The sequence below is a fragment of the Xiphophorus hellerii genome, chromosome 12, assembly GCF_003331165.1.
Source record: "Xiphophorus hellerii strain 12219 chromosome 12, Xiphophorus_hellerii-4.1, whole genome shotgun sequence".
NCBI lineage: Eukaryota > Metazoa > Chordata > Actinopteri > Cyprinodontiformes > Poeciliidae > Xiphophorus > Xiphophorus hellerii.
The window spans coordinates 9911452-9936627 of record NC_045683.1 but is presented as its reverse complement, the minus strand read 5'-3'; the positions used below and the strand labels follow the sequence as shown (position 1 = coordinate 9936627).

The 25176-nt window shown below is 37.1% G+C and overlaps 1 protein-coding gene across 1 annotated transcript; it reads left to right on the top strand.

Annotated features, from left to right (window-relative positions):
- Positions 1-361: 361 nt before the first annotated feature.
- On the top strand, positions 362-25018 carry susd2 (sushi domain containing 2). Its single transcript, XM_032577538.1, has 15 exons — positions 362-2347; positions 2497-2647; positions 3077-3225; positions 3727-4072; positions 5284-5485; positions 5961-6046; positions 6125-6393; positions 7362-7505; positions 7866-8018; positions 8861-9109; positions 10114-10392; positions 10696-10872; positions 18112-18208; positions 21649-24852; positions 24922-25018. Exons 1-14 carry the CDS (start codon positions 2245-2247, stop codon positions 21695-21697), a joined length of 2454 nt encoding a protein of 817 aa, XP_032433429.1. The 5' UTR covers positions 362-2244; the 3' UTR covers positions 21698-24852; positions 24922-25018.
- Positions 25019-25176: the final 158 nt, after the last annotated feature.

Sequence of the window (25176 nt, the reverse complement as noted above, 5' to 3'; positions counted from 1 at the left end):
AATACTTAAAAAAAAAATTTTAACCCAAAGATTATAAATGACAAAAGATAAACTGAGCTCATAAAAGAAGTCAAAGAAACAAAACTGAACTCAGGCACAAAAAAAAACAAAAAAAAAAAAACGTAAACTAACTGGCTGCACAAACAAACATAACTGACCTACAAAAGAAATGACCCACATGGGTTTATATACTGGCTGATCAGACCAATTAAGACACAATAGGGTAGCTAAACAGAATACAATTACAAACACCACAAAAACAAATAACAGTACAGCTAAGTTTGGCTAAACTAAAGACCCAAAAATGAAAATCAAAAATATTAAGCTTTAAATACTAATATTTACTTAAATACAAAACTTATCTAAACAAAGAAATGACAAATTCCCCCTGCCAGCAGGAACTGGTGGTGCAGTCCAATCAGCATTTCAGCCTGCTGAGCCCTGATGCCCATCTTCTGTTTGGCAACTCCAAGGCAGGTAAGTACTGGCAGAAAAACAAAGAAAGAGTTAATCTTAAGCAAACAAAAGTAACTTTAAGTTGATATAAATACGCATGCTGACTAAATGTGCATGCTAAGAAACAGAATAAATCTATCCAAATCAACTAATAAACATTTTTATTGAAACTAAAATGTTGAGTTTGTATGAAAAAATAAATTGTGCATAAAAGAGTTACCGACATAGGAGTGTGGCCATGGATTTGGCTATCACATTGACCAATAAAGTGCAGTCCACAATTATTAGTATGTGTGATAAATGTATAAAACTAATGTGTTGCTGCACTTGTTTGCTAAAATTGAATAATCTTTTATGATGGCATTAACTTGCACTGTTTGCTTTTTGTTTATTATTTTTTAAATAATTCAAGTTTTAGTTTGAATACATTTTGACACAGCTGTAAATTCTCCTACACTGAGTAAGATTTTCAATATTGTATATTTACTTTTATATCAGTTTATATGTTTCTAATTTGTAACCATTGAAAATGGAAAAGACAAAAAGACATGCTATTCAGATAAGGGATATACTGTACAGTAGGTGCTTATTGTCACTATTATGGTCACTGACCTCTAGGGGCTCTCTTCGTGTTTCAGTTCTACCTGGCTGCCACAGGTGCAATGTGTTGGAGCTCGTCAGCCACCCATAAAGAGCTACAACCAGAGATGTCAGATCCCTTCTTTTTCCCTGGGCCTTGATCTGACGTGATCTTGTCTGTGAGCTGACTGTTTGTGGGGACTTAAATGATTTTGCTGTGAGCATTTTGTGAAGTATCAAGTTTCTAAAGTTTTGTTTCTATTCACAGTGGAAGCTGGTAGGGGTTCTCTGCCATTTTTTTTAACTGTTTTCTCCTGTTTTGTGGTTAACCAGGGAGTTCAGGTTTTGTACTTTTTTTCAGTTCTCTTCTAGAAAGTGTTTCTTTATTTTATAATTAAAAGGGAGGTGTTTTGTTTGTTGTTTTGGCCTTGGAGACCCTGAAGCTTAAAGCTTCCCTGTGTTTGTTGTCTCATGTGATTGAGATTTTACTTGAACTGTAAATTAAACTACATTTTGCTACTGACACCAACTGTTTAGGTTACTTTTTTGTGTGTTACACCCAGTGCCAGAACTTACCGTTAGTGGTCTTGGGAGGGGTTGTAACAGTCACAAGTCAGAAAATGGTTGTAAAAAACACCTATTTATCTAACTACCGTGAACATGTGGTTAGAAATTCACGTATTACTTCAATATTCAAGCCAAATTTTGATTATTGTGCTTCAGGAACAAACATTTCCAGAAAGTTTGATAAATCAGTTAATGTAATTCCCTAATTTTAGTTTGGGTTCAGATAAAGAATTAAATATGAAAGCATGAGACTTCTTTATGCTTGCAAACTTTTGTTAATGTTTTGTTTAAATATGATAGATGCAATAAGTGGGAAAATTATCTTAAAATCTAACAGCTTGGTTTGAGAGCCAGTGACACAAAGCTGGAATTGAAATGTAAATGCTTTTGCAGCTGAACTAAAGTTAAAAATGTGACTGCAATCACATGCATGCAAATCTCTGGAAATTTAAAGAATGTGTGTCTTGTGTTGGCACACAAAGAGGGAGCAAATCCTGCTTAAACGCTGCTTAAAATTAACATCTGATAAATCATTACTAAAATATTAACTTTGACTCGTGTTCTGGATTGTTTACTTTGAATGACCTTTGATACACTTTGCATCTCTGTAGGAGTCTCCGTCAAGGGTAGATTCACTCAGCCATGAATGTTTACTCAGTGTTCCCAAACCAAAGCATGGGTTCCCACATGAGAGAGCTCCTTTCTTTCTGGATAATTCTGACTTTCTTCTCATCTAAAACATCAGGTATGTTATGCTATATGTGAAAACTTTTCAGAAAGTATTTTTAATCATGGATTTATCTTAATTAAACAAATGGATGCAGGAATTTATACTTGATCAAATCCGGTCTTCCTTTCCAGAAAGGGTTCTGATTATTTGCATGTTTTGATCAGGTCTAGCATGCAGCAGTACTTTGACAAACTGCTGTTCAGATGTCAACCAGTCCTGCTTCCAGGTCTTGCCTTACTCCAGCTCCATGCTGGGAGGAAGAGCGCTTAGGATCCTCGGTTTGACTCTTCCTCCTGATGGTCAACTTCTCTGCAGGTTTGAGTCCATAAACACTGAAATTGTATGCACTTATTATTGATAAGTATTCTGTTACATGTATCAGAGTTACAGGATCCTGTAAAATCATTGCAGACTAATAATTTATAAAGCCTTAAATTAAAGGAGTTTAATTTAAGCTCTTTAGAACATTTCAGGCAATCTGAGTTTAGTAATCAAAGAAGATTCTTAAAGAATGTTTTAAAGTGTTAAAAAAAAGCTGTAATTTGTTGCTGCACATTTTTGCTGTATGTTTAACTTTTAAACATGAACTTAATTTACTGACATCCTGTTTGACTCATGAGAAAGCTACATATTTTGAAGAGTTTTCGGTTTACAGATGGCAAATTGAGATGGAAATGGAACAAAAAGTGTTGCAACACCAGTCAAAAGGTCAAATAAATCCAAATTTGTCTGACATTGTTGCAGGTTCAAAGGTGAAATTGAACAACAGGGGATTATTGATGAAGAAAGTCATCCGTACTGCATAGCTCCTCTGTTGTATGAAACGGGCTGGATATCGTTTGATGTCTCGACAGATGGTACAAATTTCAACAGATCTGGAGAGTTTCTGTCAGGTAAAATAAAAAACCTATGAAGATTTTCTTGTACGTCTCTTTAAGATTGTGGTCTTAAGAATCAGAATGTTTTGCAAGTGCTTTTTTATGCAATTATTTTTACAACTCACCATTGCAAAAAAATACCTTGGGACTTGCAAAACTTTTGTGAGATCTTGCAAAAGTATTTTATGTTTCCTTTCCTCCTACTTCACTAGTAAGTAGGAGTTGTATCTTTTTGGTTTTACAAAGCTCAGGAGCAGAATGTCTGAAATCTTGGACAAAGTAAACGGGGATCTCATGAAACTTTTATAGGGTCTTGCAGAAATGTACTTAAATTTTTGTTTCAATGTTCCTTGCTGAGTTTAGTATATTTTGCAACACTTTGCACAGTTTTATGAATCCTTTCCTACACATTATTAATGCTGTAGATGAATATAAGCTGTACTCTGCTCCAACAATATTAGTATGTTTTCTTTTTTGAGTTTTTATTCACTGATTAACTCTGTTTCTCTGTGTCAGTCCATCCCAGTAAAGCAGATTCCACATTTGAAGTCACCCTTGTGAATTCAACTCTGTGGCAGAACTATGGCACTCCGAACATGGCCGGACAGCTGAAGATGACCTGGAACAGCTCTTTAATCAAATCCGAGAGAGTCAATGTAGAGCTGTGGGGTTACAGAGAGGTCAGCAGGAGCCCTGCAGGGTCGTCCTCTCTGCAGGCAGAGATTAGTTACCTGTACTCTCTCGGCAGGAATATTTCCAACACAGGTGACTTCAGCTTCATTCCTCAACCCAGAGAAAGGTTTTCCACGTGGGAATTGGGGAATATTCGAATAACTGCCAGTTCTAAATCAGAGGGAGAAAGGTATCCACAACACATCTCGAGCTTCTAGACAGTATTGCATTTGACAGTATGTGTATTTGCAAATGCTGTTAAATTTCACATATGTTTCTCCATGCTTTTAACAAGGGTGAAGTGGAAAAAGCATTTGAATTAATTACTGTAATAGGAAAATACTATGAAAAAAACTGTTTGTTTTTTTGTTCGTTTTTTTTTTTTATTACAAAATTACAGCTTGTTGGTAGCATTGCTCTAAATATGTTATAATTTGGTCTTTGTGTAATGTTATATGTTTTACAATGTTTATTCTCTTAGATGGCTGGGCGTTTCTGAAAAGGCTGTCTGAAAAAGGAGAACAAATTGAAATAGATTTTAGTCACATTAGTTTTAAAAGTGTTATCAGGGGTTTTAGTAACTTTTTTGATTGTGATTTTGTTAACAATTATTTGTTAGCATGGGATTAAAGTCATTTTGATAAATTGACTCAAATTGAAGTTTCAATCTTCTACATTTTTTCAGAGTGAAATTATGCTACTGCAATAAATTATAAATTAATTATTTAAAGGTTTTTTTGTTTACCAGTGGTGCCACCATATTTACTAGTGTTGGTTTAAAACCACCTGCATGTGTCTAAAACCTAAAATCTAGTGAACCTTACTCTGCACTGAAAAAAGAAAACGGATGATCCAACTTACAACAATTGAATTAATTTGTTACAAGTAATCAAATTAGGTTTATCCAAGTAAATATATTAAGTTTATAAAGTTGTCTAGTTAAACAAATGTAAACAAAGTAAGCTTGACAAACTTAATTCTGTGTAACAAATTAACACAATTTTTTAAGTTTGAGCTGCATTCTCTTTTTTTTTTTTCCAGTGTGAATTATAGCTTGCATAACTAAATTAATAAATATTAGTATGTGCATTGCATAAATTCAGGAGAAAATGTTTACAGCAATTACCAATATTTCTCTACATGTTCTAATATTTCATGGGATAATTATGAAACATGCCACCATTTACTGGTTTCATTGTTTGATATTTGATGTTTTTGTTAAAGTACAGACAATGTCACATATTCTCACATCATTATTAATAAAATGTGTTTTTTCATCTGATAAAATACAAAAATGTATCCAATTAATTTCCGGTTTTCCAGAACCTTGAACTAAATGTTTAAAGCACAGTTTGAACTTTTTTTCTTAGATGCTAATTTTTAACTGATACTTCTTCTCAGGAATGTACAGTCCCTGTGGAGCGGAGGCCATGTTCTGGCCTGGCACCTGGAGCAGTCCTTCAGAGACGATTCGTCAGCCTGGGCACAGAGGAAGTGTCTGCAATGGGACGACCTGGAGAGGAAGCTGCCTGACTTCCTGGACGAGCTCATCGACTGTCCCTGTTCACTGGCTCAGGCCCGCGCAGACACAGGAAGGTTTCATGTGAGTCCACACACAACAATGTATGGAAGAGGATGCATAAGAAAACTTTTTTTCTCAGAATTCTGTCTAAAATCTCAGAAGTTTGACTGTCACTTTTCTCTGAATTCTATTTTTAATTTCAGAATTTTGATGTCAGTTTCAGGATTTTTACTTTTTTTTTCCCCCTCAAAATGCTTACTTTAATCTCAGAAGTTTTAATTTTCTCTGAAAATTCTGACTTTTTTCCTCTGAATTTTGACTTCAATCTTTTGAGATAAAAGACAGAATTCTGACAAAAATGTCAGATTTCCCCCCCCCAGGAGTCCTAATCCTCTTCCATAGCAATAAAATGTGATTATTTTGTCTAATCTCTTGCAACACAAAAAGATTTAGCTACATTTTACTTATCTTGATAGCTTTGCTTTGAAAACATAAAGACATTCGTGTTATTTTGTGTAATTTCAATGCTTTTTTTTTTTTTTTTTTTAAATGTCAGACTGATTACAGCTGTAACATTGAGACGGGCAGTGTGTGTACGTACCACCCTGGTAGTGTCCACTGTGTCAGAGCCGTTCAGGCCAGGTGGGAGAAAAAAAAAAAAAAATCACAGAAGAACCTTTAAATCTGAGAAACTCTAATGTCTCTTTCTTAAATTTGTAGTTCAAGTCATGGATCAGGGCAACAGTGTTGCTATGACAACACAGGTGCTCTGGTCCTGACAGGGGACTCGGTTGGTGGCAGCACCCCGGACCGTGCTCACGTCTGGGGCTCACCGCCATACGGGGAGCCCCCTCGGGTTCCTGGGTTCTCCCACTGGCTTTACGACGTGACGAGCTTCTGCTACTGCTGCCTGTGGAGCGACCTCTGCCACATCTACCTAAACCATCGGCCTTCCACTGGATGTCGCAGATACCAGCCACCCAAAGCAGGTTGAACCTTCAGCAAATCAGAAGTGCATGGTGGCTTATGTGAAAAAACAAATTCTTACATTACATACTGTTTCTGAGGGTCGAAGTTTTCAAATAAAATGCCAGAAAAATGAGCGAGTGGGACCAGTTTTCTCACTGTCAGCTGGCTAAAAAACAGAAAGCTGAACATTTTTCTTTCTTACAAGAAAGTCAAACTTGGCTGTTTGAATATATTTACAATCACAGAAAACAGATATGATGCTGCAACAAAATAAGCAACACACATTTCTCCTAATGGCAATTCTGTAAAGAGTGCCGGCTGGCTAATTGAGCAAATAGGCCAGCTAATTCAGCAGCCAGCATTCAGCTTATTAAACTATAAACAGCAGAGTAACTACTTTAAAACTACATCTAAACTTAACTGGTGGATTATACCATAATTTTGCTTAAGTCCATGTATCAAAAACAAGAAGTAAAGCAATGTTTCAACATTATTTCAACTTTAACCATCCGTATGCTCTGGTATTGTTGCAGGAGTCGGAAAAAGTGCAGTTTCTCTTTGAAATTAATGTGATTGCATCATGTTATAAATCATTGTTTAAATGTTTTTTTCTGTGGTATTTGTTCTCAACGTCATCATGGAACGGCACAATGTCAGAGAGCAGTGACTTTTTTTTATCTCACAGTGAGCTTTAATCCTTTTGCTCCTCAACTTTTTTTTCTATTTGACTTTTTATTTTGTTGTAATCTTGTTGTAATCACAGTCAGACTGATTCTGATATTATCCAAACATTTTCTACAAAAGGTCATAAGAGAAGCCAATAAAACCAGATCAGCGTGGAAGAGTAAATGAGTTACAGATTTCAACTCTGAGCCAATAAGTGGAAAATATTATATCACACAACGCAAGCTGTAGATGGGGGAAGGGGGGTATTTGTGCCAAATTGTCACTATAAGTTTATCAGTGTTAACTTCTTGCTGTCTTCCAGGTGTTGTTTTCGGGAATCTGCATTTTATAACGTTTGACGGCCTCAGCTACACCTTCAGTGGCAGAGGAGAATATTACCTGTTGCTGTCAACAGACAAAAACCTGAGTGTTCAGGCCAGAACAGAACAGCTGAAACTTAAGAATGGTAAGTCTATGTTTAATGCCAAAGCTCTATTTGTACCTATATTTCATCCCAGTTGTCTCTGTATACTTTTATAAACTTTAGCTTTCTCTGGATGTGAATTATACTGTTAATCCTAGAGGTAGATTCTTGGTTTCCAGAATATTTCTCTATGACTTGTGTCTCCTTTTGTTAGCACCCTGCTTAACAGAAACTTCATGGGACTCTTTCTAAGAAAAGAAAATGAAATGGTATTAATTGATTGTAGATGACCAGAATTACTTAATATTATTCCCTTTATTATTTAAAATTACCCATATCCAAGCATCAGTAAATCATTGGTTTAATTCGAGATCAAGAAAGATATTTGTGTTTACCAATAAGGGACTTTAGTCGAAGCTACCCAGCTGTCATCAGTGGCCATGCAGGAGAACTCCTCTGATGTCATTGAGGTACGAACTGCTGGCGACCATCTTCAGGTGCTGAGGAACCAGAAGATTCTGTCTTTTACTGAGCAAAGATGGATGGATCTGCAAGGTGGGCTGCTTAAAATTTATCTTGACCTCCTGCTGAATCAGGAAGGTGTTGCAGTAATAACATTTACTTTCTAAAGCATAAAACCTTATGCTTTAGGAATAAGACGTACAGTGATGAAACACTTACAGTTTTCCAGCTTTTATCCATATTTCCGATTTGTTTAAGTCACAACTTTCTGATTATTTCTGATTACTGTGTAACTATTTTATTGCTGCTACTTTCTGAATGACAAAGATCAACATACATCTGCATTAAATGAATGCCATGCTCTCACATCTTTCCAATTTTGATAAGTGGCAAAGATTAATTGGATTTTTGTGTTTAAATTTTCCAACCCTGACCATTAACTCTCCAAGAGATGTAGATCACATCTCTTGCCAGCAGATGGCAATATTTCACTCTGATTCTTCAAGTGTGGCGCTGCAGCGCTAAATATTTACCTGCTCTGTTTTGCAGTAAAGTTGGACTAAACTTAGAAAACTTATAGATAAAGATATAAGTTTTATAAATTATATAAAAAATATAACTGGCAATGATGGATTGTCTTCTGTCTTCAGTCTTGTGCTTGATAAATATTACATAAATATATTTGTGTGTGAAGCAGTTTCTGCTTCAAATCCAGCTGTCAGTGATGGATTTTGATAAGTCTGAAGTCTGACAAGAATGTACATGTGTCTACAAATCTTACTTACACATGTGCCTGATCAATACTGTTGATCTATGCTATTCATCAGTAAACATGCTGTAAATTTAAGTCATTTCAGGTGTTTAGTTTGTACATTTAAGATGCTAATTCAGTAGTTATGTATCCAGATTTTAATCAGACTCTTATTTTGTTTTAGGTGTTTTTGTATTTGTTCCCAGTCCTCAGAATGTGACAGTAATCTTTTCCTCTGGTGCTGCTGTGGAGCTCCGTCTGCATGAAGCCACCATGACGGCTACCGTCCTGCTTCTAGGGGAGTTTTCCAACCTCACCCTGGGTCTCCTGGGTCGGATGAACTCTGATCCGTCCGATGACTTAATGACCCGGTCAGGAGAGGTCGTATCATCTAACGCCACACTGGAGGAAATCTTTACCTTTGGAGCTGGATGTGAGTGTTAGGAACTGTTGAACTTGCATCCCCCAACAATCAGACTGAACACAAATATTCATCTCTGTAAAGTAACATGGAAACTTAAAAAATAGGAATTTCAAATAATGGAGCTGTTCAGCAATTCTGTGATTTGACTGTATTAAATTATTGATAAAAACTTAGACACAACAAAAGAAAGCAGAGAAACCAGATTATTGTTCAATTCTTTCTGTTTGTCTGTTTTATTTTTTGTTGTTTTTCAGTGAGGTGTAGCTCAGGGCACTATTCTTGAGCAACTTTTACTCCATTTGACATATTTTACTTGTTAAATGAGTTTAATGTTGAATTACACCTGGTATTGTAAAAGAAAAACATGATCCAAAAGTGTTGGTTATGGAAGAGGTAACCAAAAAATATTTCATTTTTGTGCTGATCTGTAAAAGTCACGTAACGTTGACAGAAAAATAGGTAAACTTGCCTTTATCTACAGTACATAAAAACATTTTAAACTGCAAAGCAAGACTTGATGATGATTTGAGTTTTTCTCACCACCATATGTGGGGAGAAGAAAGGAGAAAAACAAAATCTCCAAAGCAGAGAATTGTAAAACTTTTTTTTTACCTTTTGGTTATTCTACAATGAAGCATTAATTTATTTTCAGGATTTTTACACATCTTTACCAAAGCAACCAATAAAAGACCCAAGCAAATGTTGCTAATCTTTTCAGATTATGACCGATTTCAGTTACATTGCCTTTGCTTAGCCTCAACCCAACATAATAATTAACCACAGTAATCCTTTATACTAACTAATTACTATTATTTGTTTATGCTGCAAAGGCATAGTTTCATTTAGGATAAACAGTGATTCAGTTCACCCTATTTACTTCCAATACTTTAACTGCGAAATTGTACGTTCATGTTTTTCCTTAGAAGTTGTTTGTAGTCTAAAACCCGCAATTTGTTTCAGTAACCAAAAATCACAAAGAACCTCACTGATATTGTTCATTTTTTTTCCTCCAGGGAACATATCAAACATGTCTTCCCTTTTCACCTATGACTCCCACTACCTTTTGGATTCATATTTTTTTCCATTAAGCCACGACCCTGCTTTTGTTCCGGCCTTTTCTCTGCCTCTGAAACCTGATGACCCCTTGGCAGCAGACATGTTGTCGATGTGTTTGGGAGAAGGGGCGCAGTTCTGTATACATGATACCCTTATCTCTCGGAGCCTGGCGGTGGGAAACGCCACACTCAGGGCCCATCAACATCATCAGGCCTTAATGGAAGCCCTGAAGCCAGGTACCACATGTCACAAGATCATTGTCTGCCTATCTTTAATTTCCTTCAGCTCATGGGCAAAAGCAAGAGATAAACAGTTGCTTGTATTTTATTTCTAACTCAATTGGTCAAATATTACTTGTCAGTAATAATGTTTTTCTTTTTCTTGTTGGTAAAAGATAAATAGCAATATTTGAAATGGGGTTACTTGCTTTTGTAAGGTGAACACAGTCATTGTCACATCATAGAAAAGAAGCATCAGTTCTTTAAATATTCGCTTCTTGTCACTGGCTGATGACTTCTTGACATATTGTTGCTCCTTAGTGGTATCATGTGGCTGGCTTCCCACACCCAGGAATGGGAAGAAGAATGGAACACATTACCTGCAGGGGAAAACCCTGGGCTTCACCTGCAATGAAGGCTACATACTGTACAGGTCAACAGAGCGCACCTGTCTGAAGGACGGGACATGGACAGGGGAGCAGCCCTACTGTATTACAGGTAAATTTGGGTAAAAACCCTGATTTGAGACCAACTTTTGAATACAGTGACTGCACAACATTGCAGTCAAGAACCATTTTAGAAACCAGATCATTTTTAAACTAAATTGAAAGACTACAGCTTCACTGATACACTCATTTATTACCTCAGCTTTCCTCAGTGGAGTTCCACAGGGCTCCATTCTTGGTCAACTTTTCTTCTTTTAATTACCTTCCATAGTTCCATCCTAAATAAGCATGCAATGTCATTTCACTGCTGTGTGGACAATTGTGATTTTTAAAAAATCTTAATAGGAATGTCCCCAGCCTTGAATAGCGCTGAATTTTCTCAAAGTAAACGAACAAAGCTAACCTCGTTTACTCTTGAGCCTCTGGACACTTTCAAAATGTCTTTAGCAAAACCTGAGATTTTATAATTTGAAAACACATCTTGATTTGAAAAACTAAAACTGAACGCATTTTCCAAAACTAACTTTTCCAACTAAGAGTTATTGCTAAACTGAAGACTTTCCTTATTTTGCTAGACTTTGAAAGACCTCCGTCTCATCAAGACTAAACTTTTACAATGAATAGAGCTTTCTTGTCTGAAGTTGTGCTGCAGCATTTTGAATCAATTAGAGACAGGCACACATCAACATAACCATACCACACCTGGCAAATAAGCCAGCGCTGGCCAAACTTTTTTATCTGCTATGCAATAAATTGGACAGGCAATGTTTTTTAAATAAAACAAACTAGGAAAGATGTTTTCTCATCTTTTTGTCAGTTTTTTTTTTTGTTCAAGGAAATGTTTTGGTCTATTCCCAGCAAAAATAAATAAAAAAAATACAACTTTAATTACAGCATTAAAAACCTTTTAATGCTCTGGTGTTTTTTTGTTTTGTTTTTCGAGTAAAAAGTCACTGGATGTTTATAGCTCTTCTTACTATGAAAATAAAATTAAAAGAAAAAGACATTGTGCCTAACATTTTCCACTAAAGTATTAAATTTGTCATTGGAATACTCAAGCTAAAATAAAATGACAAAAGTACCCACCCTCCTTCTTCCTGTACTGCATGCGGGGGCCACATGAAATTGTTCCAGGGCCTCAAATTGCGCCCGAGCCACACTTTGGACACCCCTGAACTAAACTACATGCTTTGGAGCTTGGATTGCCTCTGTGTTGGTGAATTAGAAACATCTGGGTCCCTGAAATGGCTTTTTAGTCCTCACCCTGACCATAAACTCTCAGAGCGCTGGTGTAGTTTTTCAATCTGGCCAGCAGATGATAGTATTTCACAGATTCTTTTGTTTTATTTGTGTGTGTCTTTATTCCAAGTTATTTTTTTATTTTATGCTCTTGCTATACATTGGAAAAACCTCTGAAAACTTGAAATTACCTACATTTGATTCCCATCGAAGTTGGACTCATTTGTCTAATTACTACGTTCATGAAGTGCTCTTCACCAATAAATACTCATCTTAGTTTAACTGCATGCATCTACACCAAGACAGTTGCGTGATTACAAAAAATTCTCCAGGGATAACTGAGTTTACTCCCATTAACAGACAATGGCAGACGTTTTTAACTACAGTATGTGACAATGATTGCTCTCGCTCTATGGCTCTCATTACACAAATCGGAGCTAACGACTGTCAACATGGCCTGAGGAGCTCAGTGGCAGGTGTTGCGGGAGCTGTTTCCTTTTCCTCCACCGTTCAGATGTGACCTCCAGCCAAGTAAACAACGCTAAATACAGACTGAGCAGCAGCAGCCCTCCTTCTCCCTCCTTCCCTCATATGAATCACTGCGGCACGATGTGTAGGCTCAAAAGAAGTCGTAATTAAGTTGAAAAGGACGTGCCATTGAACAATAAATACCACCACTTCCAGTTTGACTCCTTCTCAGTCACTTTAATGAGCCGCTGCTGCCTGTCAGAAGAGTTGACAGTGAGTCCAAACAGTGTTGTGCAAGTTCGCATTTCCCAGAAGATGGCTTAGTTTGGAGAAGTTAAATTAATTCACTTTTATAGTCAACATTGTGAACTAAATTCACAGCCTCTACTTGAACTTAGGGCTTCTTTTCTCTTATAATGTTTCAGTGAAATTAAGTTTAAAAACTACGTAGATCATGACATCATGTTCTAGTTAGCATATCAATTAGCCCATATGATTGCATAGCATTTCCAACCTTGTCATTGCAGCTTATTTTATGTATTTTTGTCACTCCTGATCAGTGTTTTCTTACATAGGAATTCTCAATAAATCTTTTCCTATTCAGAAAGTTAGTCTGAAATTATGAATGACCTTTACTTCGGTTTTTGAAGCATTTAGAAGAGAAACTCTTCAACAGAATCCTGTTTGCATTTATGTCGGTATCATCACACATCAACTCAAAACACTGTGACAAAATCGATTAAGGTTTATACTCCTTTTTGTCAACCTCTGTTTTCACCATAGATGAAGTGGAAGGCGAACAGACAACTGGGCACAATGAATGAGTTTTGATTGTCGCAGCATAATCTTTGAAAGTGGGCAAAAAGGCTCTTGCAAAAGTATTCGTAGATTCTGATGTGTTTTACTGAAAAAAGAAGAAAAAGATTTTAACCTTTTTTTGCATTCGAGGCATACATTTCAAAATGTTTTTATTGAGCTTTTATGTGATGGGACAATGCAAAATAGTGTATTGCAAGGTGGAAGCACATTTATATATATTTATAAAAATTGTATTTGACTAAAACTTAAAAAGCTTTGGTTTGTGTCTTTATGTCAGAACTACCTGACTTTTTCTTTTGAAGTATAGTTCTACTATCTATGTTCATTTCAAAATGGTTTAAATATATGTAAACTTCTAGTTTCAGCTGTATATATAGAAATAAAATGGTCTGCCAGTCAGGTACAAATGGTTCAAAACAAAGCCTCAGTGTATTTTCAATAATTATTCTGCTTCCAGTGATGAATCACTGCACTTTTATGTAAAAGAAGCTTTGTTTGAAATACCAACCAAGGACATCAAGTGACTCTAAAACTAGTCATGTTACTTCAGTCACGTCATTTTGCTCGTCAGTGAAAGCAAAATCTCTGCTTCAGAAAATTAATTCAACTTTGTTTTTGTTTATTCATTTTCTTGATTTTCCACGGCTGCTGCTGCAGGTTAGCATTTTATTGATGCGTCTCTGTGACATGTCTGAGGATGAACATTAATCCAACGAGTGAGGGCAGGTGCAGAATCTTGTTTTTGTTGACTTTGTTTTCTTTTTTCTTGTTGGAGTTGGATTTGTTTAAACGCTTTATGAAGAGAGTTGTTTGACTGATGTCTCCACTTAACCTGTTTCAAATTCCAAGGATAGTTGCATTAATGAAAATAAGTCATGCAGGGTGAGATCCACCTCAGGTGTAGCTCTGAGTACAGATGAACTGTTACCAGAGAGAGAAAAATCAGCTTTACTTCTCATCTCTCTCATCTCCTGGGGAGCCTGGGAAGAGCACAAATATGCATGTCTTTCAAATATCCTGGAATATAAACGCTGTAAATTACTATTGTCATTACTTTCAGTTTCATATCGACAGTTTGGAATCATGTATCATGCATATTGTTTTCTTTTTTTTCATTCTCCTATTAAATATATTCATGTTTCTGCCATCTCAGACCATAACAACCAGTAAGATTAGTTATAGCAACTATGCAGATACTAGTGAAGCTAATGACGAGGCCTGGAATCTGGGTGTGGTGATTGAAGTCTGACTTGAACCTTGAGAGACACATAAAAACAATTACAAGTCAGTCTATTGTTATCTGAAGAACATTTCCAGGATTAAAGGACTAATGTCCCAACAAGATCCTGAGACGATCATCCATGTGTTTGTCTTTAAACGCTTTGATTACTCCACCAGTCAAAGTTCAGGTGAGAGTCTTGAACCAGAGTCAGGAGCAAATATGGAGAAGCAGCATTCAGTTTTCATCCTCAACTAATCTGGAAGAAACTTCCAGAAAACTGCAAAAATGCTGAAACACTGAATTTCTTCACTTCAAAGTTATAAATGCGTTTGTTTAGAGTTGCCTTTGATTAATGATAAGTGAAGTTAAATTAGCCCCTCTTGCTGGGAGGGATGGTTGGATTCCTCCAGCCTGAATTTGAGGCAATGATTAATATAATAGCAATACAACATTAAAAAGTTCAGGGGCCTCCTGCATAAGAGTGAGCAGTTTTCACACTAAAATATGGCGTACGGAAAAATTTTGAAAAGTGCAGCGCACAAAAAAACAAAAACAAAATCGGATGCATAAAGCAGTGCGCGCGCACGTGACTGTGCACCCTTCCTTTATAAATCCTAATTTGCTGGAAATGGAGCGCAGCTGCTGGTCCGCCCTGTCGCCACCCTTAAATACATTCAGATGCGGATGCGTTACATCTTTATGAGACAAAAACTGAGAAAAAGTACTATTTACATTCTAGTGAGGTTTTCACATCCTTTTATTTTATTTTCTTTATTTTGTCTGCGTGTTAGCTTATTGTCTGAGGATAAATGCGGTTCAGTTTCATCGTTGACGTTTAATCAATAAAATATTAAAACCATGACCTAAACATCGGGTTTGATGCTTCTTGGTCTAAGTAACTGAATGTAATCAGATTTCAGTGTATTTAGGTGAGTTTTGACGCTTTGTAGTTTGATATTGTCCACAGAAAAAGTTTGCGTGGCTGCTGCACATTTTCACGCCAGCGAAAAAGTGTGCGTATATTTACGCAAACTCTGACGCAAAGTTAATTTTTATACATGCCGACTTGTACGTAAAATATGGCGCCGTACATTTTGGTGCGGCACGCTTTATGCTTGAGGCCCCAGATGTTTTTGGATCTTCCAGAGAATAAATTGTGGTACAGCTGAGGATTGTCCATGGACAAGATCAACCTTGTCTGCAGTCAGAAAGTCAGGCCCCAGACAGGAATGTTTCCAGAGTTTAATACCATAACATGTACAAGCAAATGTTGTGCATCAATTGCAAATGTTTGACCTATTGCACCTATTGACAACAATATGAATACCTGAGTATGATTTAATTCCATATGTGGGTTTTCTGAATGCTGTTCATGTTCCTGAAACCATGACATGGGACTGAAACGTAGATATTTCAGTTTTAACCTGCATAATATGATCGGTGATGTCTCACATGAGTAATGGAATAACTTTGAGCGTAGCCAGGAGGAAAAAGCCGGATGTTAAGATGGTGTCAGTTCTCCACATGCAGAAAGTCCATTAATATCTGGTGCATCTTGTAAGATCAGTGCCAAAATCTTCAGGAATCACCAGATTGGTCAAAATTGATAAATTTATTGATATCTTTATTAGCAAAACTCGCTAATTTAGAAACTTCTAGGATTTGTTTTGTGTGAACTTGTATTTCAGATTATTGTTTTCCATATTACCAGCCTGCATTTTTATTGTGATGTAAATCAGTTTTTTCTCTTATTATTCTCTAATTACCTCTAATCAGTCTCAGTATATTGATAGATGACAAGACCTTTTTAAATACTTTTGTTTAAGAAGTAGCAACATATGTGAAGAACAGTTCTGGGAGAATCCTTCAAACTTAGCATTTAGTTTTATTTTAATCTCCTGGTAGATACACATGACTCTCTTTTGCATAGCTGGGTTTTACCTCCATAACATCTGATCGGTTGTTTTATGTTTCACCTGAGAAAATCTACACTCTTTAAATGTAAATCTGATAAGCTGGAGATAAAAAAATCAGATCTTTTGCACCAAGTTAGTTATGATTTTGGGAAGATAAAAAAATGTAATTGCTCTCAATTTAAATTTAAATAATCTGTTCCTGAAAATAAGCAGATCTAGTAATAAATGTTATTATCAAACATATTCTAATCTATGGCCTGAATGGGTCAGTAATTAATATGCACTATCTATATTTCTCATTCAGGGAAATTAGATTACTTGCTGTTGTAACTGGAGCGCTGATTCATGGCTTTAGTACAACAGAAATGATGAAAATGAGTGATGACTGGTTATTTTATTTTATTACTATCAGGACATACTGATCAGTAATGATTCTTTGCTAAAATATATCAGGTGCAAACATCTATTTTTAATGCTGAGCACTGTGTGTTATGTTTTATTAAAGTCTACTTGCTGGATTTGTTTGTGATGTAGGAAAATGGGCAAAAGCTGGTTCAAACAGTTTCAGGGAGTACACAGGGTTACTTGGAAGTAAGGTGGGATCTAACTTGCTTCTTGGCAACGTTTCTGAGTGCAAAAAAAAAACAGAAAACGTTTGTAATCTTAGCTAGCTAACTGGTCTGGGCAGAGAGGGCGGTGTTTGACAGAAAGACTGTTTGGTGTAATTATTAGCTTAATTCCTGCGGTGCATTGAGTAATCACTCAGTCAGCATTAAAGTTCACAGTGTAACAATAATAGCTTCGTTTAGTCCTGCATTCTTGAAAAGGGAAGGTATATTAAGGAAAGATAAATACACCACATTGGCTTTCACAACTATTGCCTTTAACGCATAAAAATAAGTTTTTTTTTTTATTGCAGCAGCATAATCTCACATAGAACAGTTTCAAGAAATCAACCCTGCAGTTGGTATGGTTTAAAATTAGAAAAAGAAATGGCATCTTAAAGAAATAATTGCTTTCAGCAAAATTTTTCATGCTACAAATATTGCATACTATAACAAATTTACAAATAAATAGAAAAAAATAAAAATACACATTTTAAAAATGCATCAGTGGCAAAGTAGATGAGAATGTTGATCCTGTCATTTCCTGATCACTTAACTGCAAAATGGGAAAGACAAGACAACATGCAAAAACTATAAATCAGAAAATTACAAAAAACCAAACATGCCTTAACCGTACGCATGTCCACTTCTGCAACTACAACAAGTTATAAAACGACAAATGTAAAAAAATAAAAATACAAAGCGGGAGGATGCTTCACTTTAAACTTCCCAGTAATCTTTGAAACTTTAGGAATCAAACTAAATATTGCTGGGCTGTTGTGGACTGTTGGCAGCACTTTCAATCCATCTCTCATCGTACAATGATTAACCTGTGTTAGACTTACTAATTAATTTACATGATGGATTTTACCCTGCAGCCATTACTCAGCATCCCTTTTCCTGTAAATCTCCAGTAGGTGCTTTCCTGGTGGCCCTTTAAGTTTTTTTTAATTTAATTTATTTGTTTTTCAGTCATGCAGGATGAACAACAGTTACTAATATCAACGTTTTGTTTTTTACAGATGATAAAGTGGGGTTCTTTCTTGGGGCATTTGGATCCTTCTCAGCATTGGTCACCATGGTAATAACAATAAAACTACACCACAGAAAGCAAACCAGGTAGGTTTTAACCCCCGCCCGCCAAAAAGACAAAAATCTGTCTCTGTGCTGTTGCTCTAAAATGTAGCGTTACAAACAATATATAAATATTACTCTAGACAAGATCCACAGTCACCTTTTGCCCTCAGTAATATTCACACAGTGATACGCAGGTCAATATGCAACTTCGGGTTTGGGATTTCTTGACCTTTTTTTTGTCTAATCACTGCACAAAAAAGGCCACTAAAATCAAAACTTTGATTAGAGACTTAGGTTAGTTTTATGGTTTATTTTAAATTTTACTTCAGAACACTGCTGCAAAAAACATTATTTCGCTTTTTGATACTTTTCAGATGAGCAAACTTTCAACTATTCAAGACAAAGATAATCTCTAACAGCGGAAATAAAGTTTCTGCTATTATTAAAGTAAAAACCAGGGAAAAGGGTATAAATGAATATTTACTAGCTATACTCTATAGATAAAAACATCTGTTATGGATAATTGAGATCAAAAAAGCAACTTTGGGTTTCACTTGCCTCATTTTAAGGTTAGAGTTCATGATTTAACAATAGAAAAAATTCTAGGCATCTAAGGAACAGCTCCAGAGTGAGAACAACGGCTAACTAAAGAGAACACAAAAGTTTGATAACCCTCAAGACTTTGGGACACAAAACTGGAAAAGTGGAATCCAACAAACTAATGACAAAGATAAAGAAAAATGCACAAATGAATGAACTAATACAGCAACCCCAAAAAAATGATAAATGGAAAAATCTGGCGAGATCTAATGGAACAAAAAGAAACAAACAACAAAACCAGATGCAATTAGTCCTGAACATAATCATTATAATCACAATCTTAACCCTGCAAAATGAGCAAAAGCCATTGCATTCGGTTCATCTTGGCTTATTGTCATTCTTGGTTTAGTTGGATATAAAAAAAATATAACACAAAATTTTCATACTTTTCTAAAATTAAAGTTGAATCTACTTTCATATGACTTTTAATTATTTCTCTCTCTATATATATGAACCATCACTGCATAGTTTCACAACTTTAATGAGCTGTGAAGTCACAAAGGATGGCGCGTTTCAGCTATAGACAGCTATATATCTTTCATTCGGCTGTATACGTTCAAAGTGAGAGCGACTTATCTTATGAAAACTGGTACATAGCGAGACGTCTTCCTACCCTCTCATTCCGCTCCAGCACACCTTATTGCTGTGCAAGCAGAAACGTACAAAGACAATGATGAACCCCACCTGCTCATTTCATATCCAACAAATTGGGCCTCCTAAATTTTGCTCGTAAATTTTCTTTCTGATCTGATCAAACCAGATAGCCTGTGGGATTATATTCATGACTGCAGTCCAGAGGAGCAAGAGGCTAATAGTAGTGGTAGCTCCTGGGCAAATACAAACAAATTAAAGGCTTGTTTTATGAGTTCACTGACTTCATTTGGGCTTTCCCTCTTTATAACTAGCGGGAGAGAAGAAAAAAACGACAAATGTTCAAAGTTAGGAGGCCTCCTCATACTGTCAGCAGCTCTTGAAGCGGGCGCTCAATGAAACTGCTTTGTTTTTGGGGTCAAGGGGGCAAAAGGCAAACCCACCTGCCCCCTTCTTGATGCCTGGATCACAGGAGGCCAGGTGTAAGGAGAGAAGTGTCTGAAACCTTGGAGATGCTCAGGCTTGCATCAGAGTCCCGAGACACTCTTAGCCAGAAAACGCTACACCTACAGTTGTCAAAATGTGACCAGAGACATCTGATATGGTCTCTGAGTGAGCGGTTAGCTGACATGCATGAGCTCTTCAAACAAGTGCAGACAGATTGACTCCTCTGCAACAACAGAAGCAGAGCAGGATGTAAGTAGCAGGGGGTCTTACTGTATTTCAGATCTTGTCTGGGTTGCGTGTCTGGAGGAAAGCTGCACTGATACTTCACAACTACGTGTGTGTGGGGGTGTCCATGTGTATGTGTGCCAAACAGGTAGATGGTGAAGGCCTCCTGTCCACGTGCTCCTTGTGTCTCAGACTTCCAGGGGTACTTTCCACGTCTAGGGTTACTTAGCAGGTTTTAACAGGCGGAGTGGCAGCTCACCACAGGAGGATAAAAGTCACTGCACCATGAAGTGATACTGTGTTTTTTTTGTGTGTGTGTGCGTGTGTGTGAGAGACTCTTCCATCATGTCTCCTCCTATTTAGCTTAATGACACATCAAAAGGTTGATGGAGGGGGCTTTGTGTGTTTGTGGAAAAAGGTTCAAAATGAATCGAAAGAGTGAGGGCAGCAGCAGATTTGGAGTGAGTATGTCTCCCTCCCATTTAATCCAAGTATTTACATGAAGCTCTGGCAGACTTTCATCTGGGCATGATGAAAGTCTGCCAGACTTTCATCATGCATTAGATTAATTGGTTTTGATCTCCAAGTATTGAAATGTTTTCTTAAAATTTGAATATCTGTAGAGTGGCTCCAAAGAGAATGATGGCAAAAAGCGTCGGGAAGAGCCGACAAATTAGGCTGGATTTTTTTTTCGATTCTTCCTCGGTTTGTTTCACAGAAAATGTGTAAAATAGGCATATTATGTGTTTTCCAGCCACACAGTATCATTTTATAGCACAATTAAGTAATTATATTCTCTTCCATTGTTATAGAAGTACTATATTAAATATGACTTAAGAAAATTGGACTTCATAATTTAATATCTTGAAATTGGGCCTCTGTTACTTTCTTTCTGAAATTCTGCCTTCAGGAAGTCATCACAACATTGTTCCTCTATTAACCCTTTAACAATGTTTTTACCAGCATTGCACTGAGAAGTAACTTGTATAATGAGATGTTTGCTAATGACTTCTAGCTAGTCTGAAGGGTCTGAGTGGGAGAGTCATGGGGGAGGTTGCTCTGTGTGGCATAAGCTACAAAATTTGGAAACTGCAGCTATAAGTAGCATGTTACACAGCTGAATGGTTGCTGTGGAGATTAAAGGATTTCTCAATCAATTAATCAATCAAATTTTATTTGTATAGCACATTTCAGCATCAAGGCATTTCAAAGTGCTTTAACATGCATAAAAAAAATCAAAGCAACACTTCAGGTTTGTTTTTGATGAGGGAATAACATTTTAATATGATTTAAAGGTAAGAAAGCAGATTTTAAATAATACTGCCCTTTTAAAGCGAAGCTAACACTCCAGCAGGTCTTTCTGTGTAAACATTCAAATGTATAGATTTAGTCAAACTGCACCAATCATTACAAGTACAATGTTTTTCAAAAGTGAATCCACCTTTTGAATCTTTTCATTTTGAATATGACATATCTTGTATAAGTCAACTGAAAAACACAAGAGAAAAACCTAACAAAGCTGCAACAACCTGTTTGTATTAGTGTGAACAGTCTTAAGTTGTGGCTTTTATTTGTTTGTAAGATGTCTGATTCTTTCACGTTTTTATTTGTATTTTCAGAGAGAGAAAACAGGAACCTCTGGAGATGGTGACCCAAACACAGACTTGATTAACCTTCAACGCCCTCTTGGATTATGGAGGATTGCTCTGTTTTGAACTCAGTAGTTGGAACTAACATGAAACTCATTTGCCCATTTGGATGTTGTTGTTTTTTTGTTCTTTTGACCCATTGATGTTATCAGAAAAGCCTGAGGCATTAACTTTCAGGCATGCTGCTTGGCCTCATGTTTTCTCCCATGTTTAGTCTGGAGAAACTCCAGGTTGTGGCAAATGGTGCGTGGGGTGACAACTGTGGCAACCAAAGTGAGGAGAAAAACAAGAGAAAAAAGTTTTCATATCACAGATTTGCATGGCCAAACGGTTGATTTTGTCAAGAAAGAAAGTTGTATAAATACTACAAGGCGATATCATCTTCACCATCAACACTCCTTTCTCCCTGCTGGTTTAAAATGGGACCAGATGTGTTCTTGCTCATGTCAACTGTGTAGCGAACCCAATCGTTTTTCGGTTGAACAACTTTGAACTTGTACACAGGGTTTGTGTGGCCTCAAATGCTTCAGTCAAACGAAGAGTTTGCTGAGTGACTGAGGGAGGGAGAGAAAAAAAAAAACTCCCCCAGTGTTACATAAAGGTCAGCCTATTACACCGTATCGACACTTTGTTTGTGAATCTTTGTTCTGTTTCATATTTGCATGAAAATAATGATGGAGCGAAAGTTTCTATAAACACTTGAAAACAGCAAGGCAATAAATAATACTGTGTTTGACATGTGGTATGTACACTGTGTGTGGGTGCACACTACTGTTTAGAGCTCATGCAGGGATAAAGGAATCATCCCTCTACAAGCCTGCAGGCACGCACGGCCGGGTACAGCAGCACGCCCCGTCAGGAAGACAGTCATATCACTTTACCTCTCCGTCCCATCTTCTACTTTGAACAAAACAAAATACTCAGTGCAGTCAAAGGAAACAGTGACAGGGTCCCTTGTGGCTGATCCCTGGCAATGATAGGTGGGGGTCCAGCTTAGGGTTCAAGTCAAAAACTAATTGAAATAACCTGGCCTGCTGCACTTTGAAGTTTTTTTGCAACATGAGAGCTCTGTTTCTCCTCTATGCGCCAACTGCCTGTTGTTAACCTTTAAGATGACAATGAAGCTTGAAGGCAGCACCTTTTCTGCTTCCTGATGTTTTTCCATTGCAAACAAGAAATTAAAGAAGAAACAAGCAGCTTGCAGCCAGATTGCATATTAAACATAACTTTTTTTACATACCTTTTTTTTAAAAACTCGAATAACATTCTTTAAATGAATCCAGATCACAATATTTGCTTCACAGTCACATCAGTCACCAGGCATTACTTATTAAATCAATAGCAGTAGGGATAAAATGTATTGGGAGGTGAGAGATAAACAATGTGGAAGGCTTTTTTTTTTCTGACTTGTTCATTTGATATGACAGATATGTCCTGCAGATGTGTAAGGAAATATCAGAGCGGCGTGATATTTCTTGTCAAAGTGAAGTTTGTCAACGAAAGCGATATCAAGTTACTGTCAGCATATCACTCCATCTAGTAAAAAGACAGTCATTGTGAGCGTGAAGGGAAACTCTTTGTGCACTCCTGAATACTATCTGAAGATTAGGAAAGTATTTGAGTTTTCTGTCAGTAGATTTTAAGTGCAAACATAAGCAATAGTGGTAAGAGACATTATAGTGTTGAAGTATAGTGCTTATGAGACACTATATATAATACACTATATAAAAAAAATTTAAATTTAAGTAATCTGTTCCTCAGCTGGTAATAAGTTAAGGAGCAGTTGCCAAAAAAACTCAAAACGGATCTAAAAGTGTGTCTAAAACTAGACCAATGGAAACTCCTTGTGATGCCAGTTATGCTCGCAGCTATCAAAGCCATCCAGAAGAAAATAAATTCTTGTCAGTGACTAAAACTTCAACCCGCCTCCAAATTTTCCATATTTGGTGCAGTCTTGCAAAGATCAAATAGGTATGTTTGTGGTGTGGAAGAGAAAACATCTTTGATACCATTTATTGTTTTTAAAGGGGAAGTGTTATGTATTTTCCAGGCATATAGTGCCATTTTATAGCACAGTCAAATAACCATGTCATCTTTTGTTATAAAAACGCTATATATATCAAATAGGACTTAAAAGAAATTTGACTTTGTAATTTAATGCTTGAAATTGGGCCTCTGTCTTTTTAAAAACTCCTGCTCTTTCTGACACTCCATCTTCACGAAAGTCAGCACAAATTGCCCCTCTATTAACCCTATAACAACGCTTTTACCAGCGTTTCACTGAGAAGTGGTTTGTATAATGGCCTCAGCAGATGTGCAGTTCCACCAAGTGTTTGCTAATTGCTGCTCACTAGTCTGAAGGAGCTCTGAGGGAGTTGTGGGAGAGGGATGCTCTGTGAGGCGGAAACTCAGAAGTTTGGAAACTGCAGGTCAGAGGAGGAACAGTTCATCCACATGAACTCGCACAAATCCGCCCCTGAGCATCGTAAGGGCCAGGGTAGCACAAAGCTAAAATCTACATCAGCCAATCAGATTGCTTCCAGTTGGGAATTAAGCATGGCAACAGGAAATTGATTTGTTGAACTACTGTTAAATAATGTAGAATATAAAGCAAGTAAAACACAAAGACAATGTTGCTTGGGAATCGTGTCCAAACAAATATGTGGATATACAAACTGTTATGCAAGAGACCCTAAAGCTCCATTTTCCCTTCTACATTCACAAACACAAATACTGAGTTTTCTCACAACTTCACTTTGGTCTGAGTTTTTATGTTGGGTTCTGCAGGGAAGTGGTTTTCTTCTCCTTCACAGGGTGGCAGGCTGATGTGAGCCAGTTGTTACTCATCACCACCACATTTCAGCACCACTCATCTGCTTCTACAGTGGTACTCTCTGGCTGTCAGTGCTGTATTCCCAGTGTCATCCTTGTTCTGACTCCTTTTCATCTGTTCCTTCCTCTACAGTGAACCAGCGCTGAACACTCTCTGAGCCAGACTCACCTGAAGTATCTGATCCTAGCTGCTCCGTTGGGCCTTGCACCTGGGTGCGTCACGCCCGCCACTCAGCTGCCTGTCCGCCCTCAATCACCTGCTGGAACTCCCCCATCTGGAAACCACCACACCAACTGTTGGAACCCCATGTACTCTCCTCTGCTTACCTCAACCCGCAGACCGTAAGTCACCATCAGGTTACTCCGTCATTCCCTCCATTACTTCCCTCTTTAACCGCTCGCCCTTTGCAGTTCCTGCGCTGACCCGGTTCCTGCCTGCTGTCGCAGATTGACGCCCCTCCACACGCTCTCCAGCACATTCTACTGCTAAATAAATCTGTTAAAACTGTTTGGGTGTCTGTAGTTGTTGCTTGCCTTAGACTCCTAGTAACCTCGCATTATGACATTTTATACGTAATCATGAGTAATGGTGATATTAAACAGTTTTTGTGTGGATAAAAAGCCAAAATATACCATAAAAATGTATCATTCAGTGAAGGTGAAATG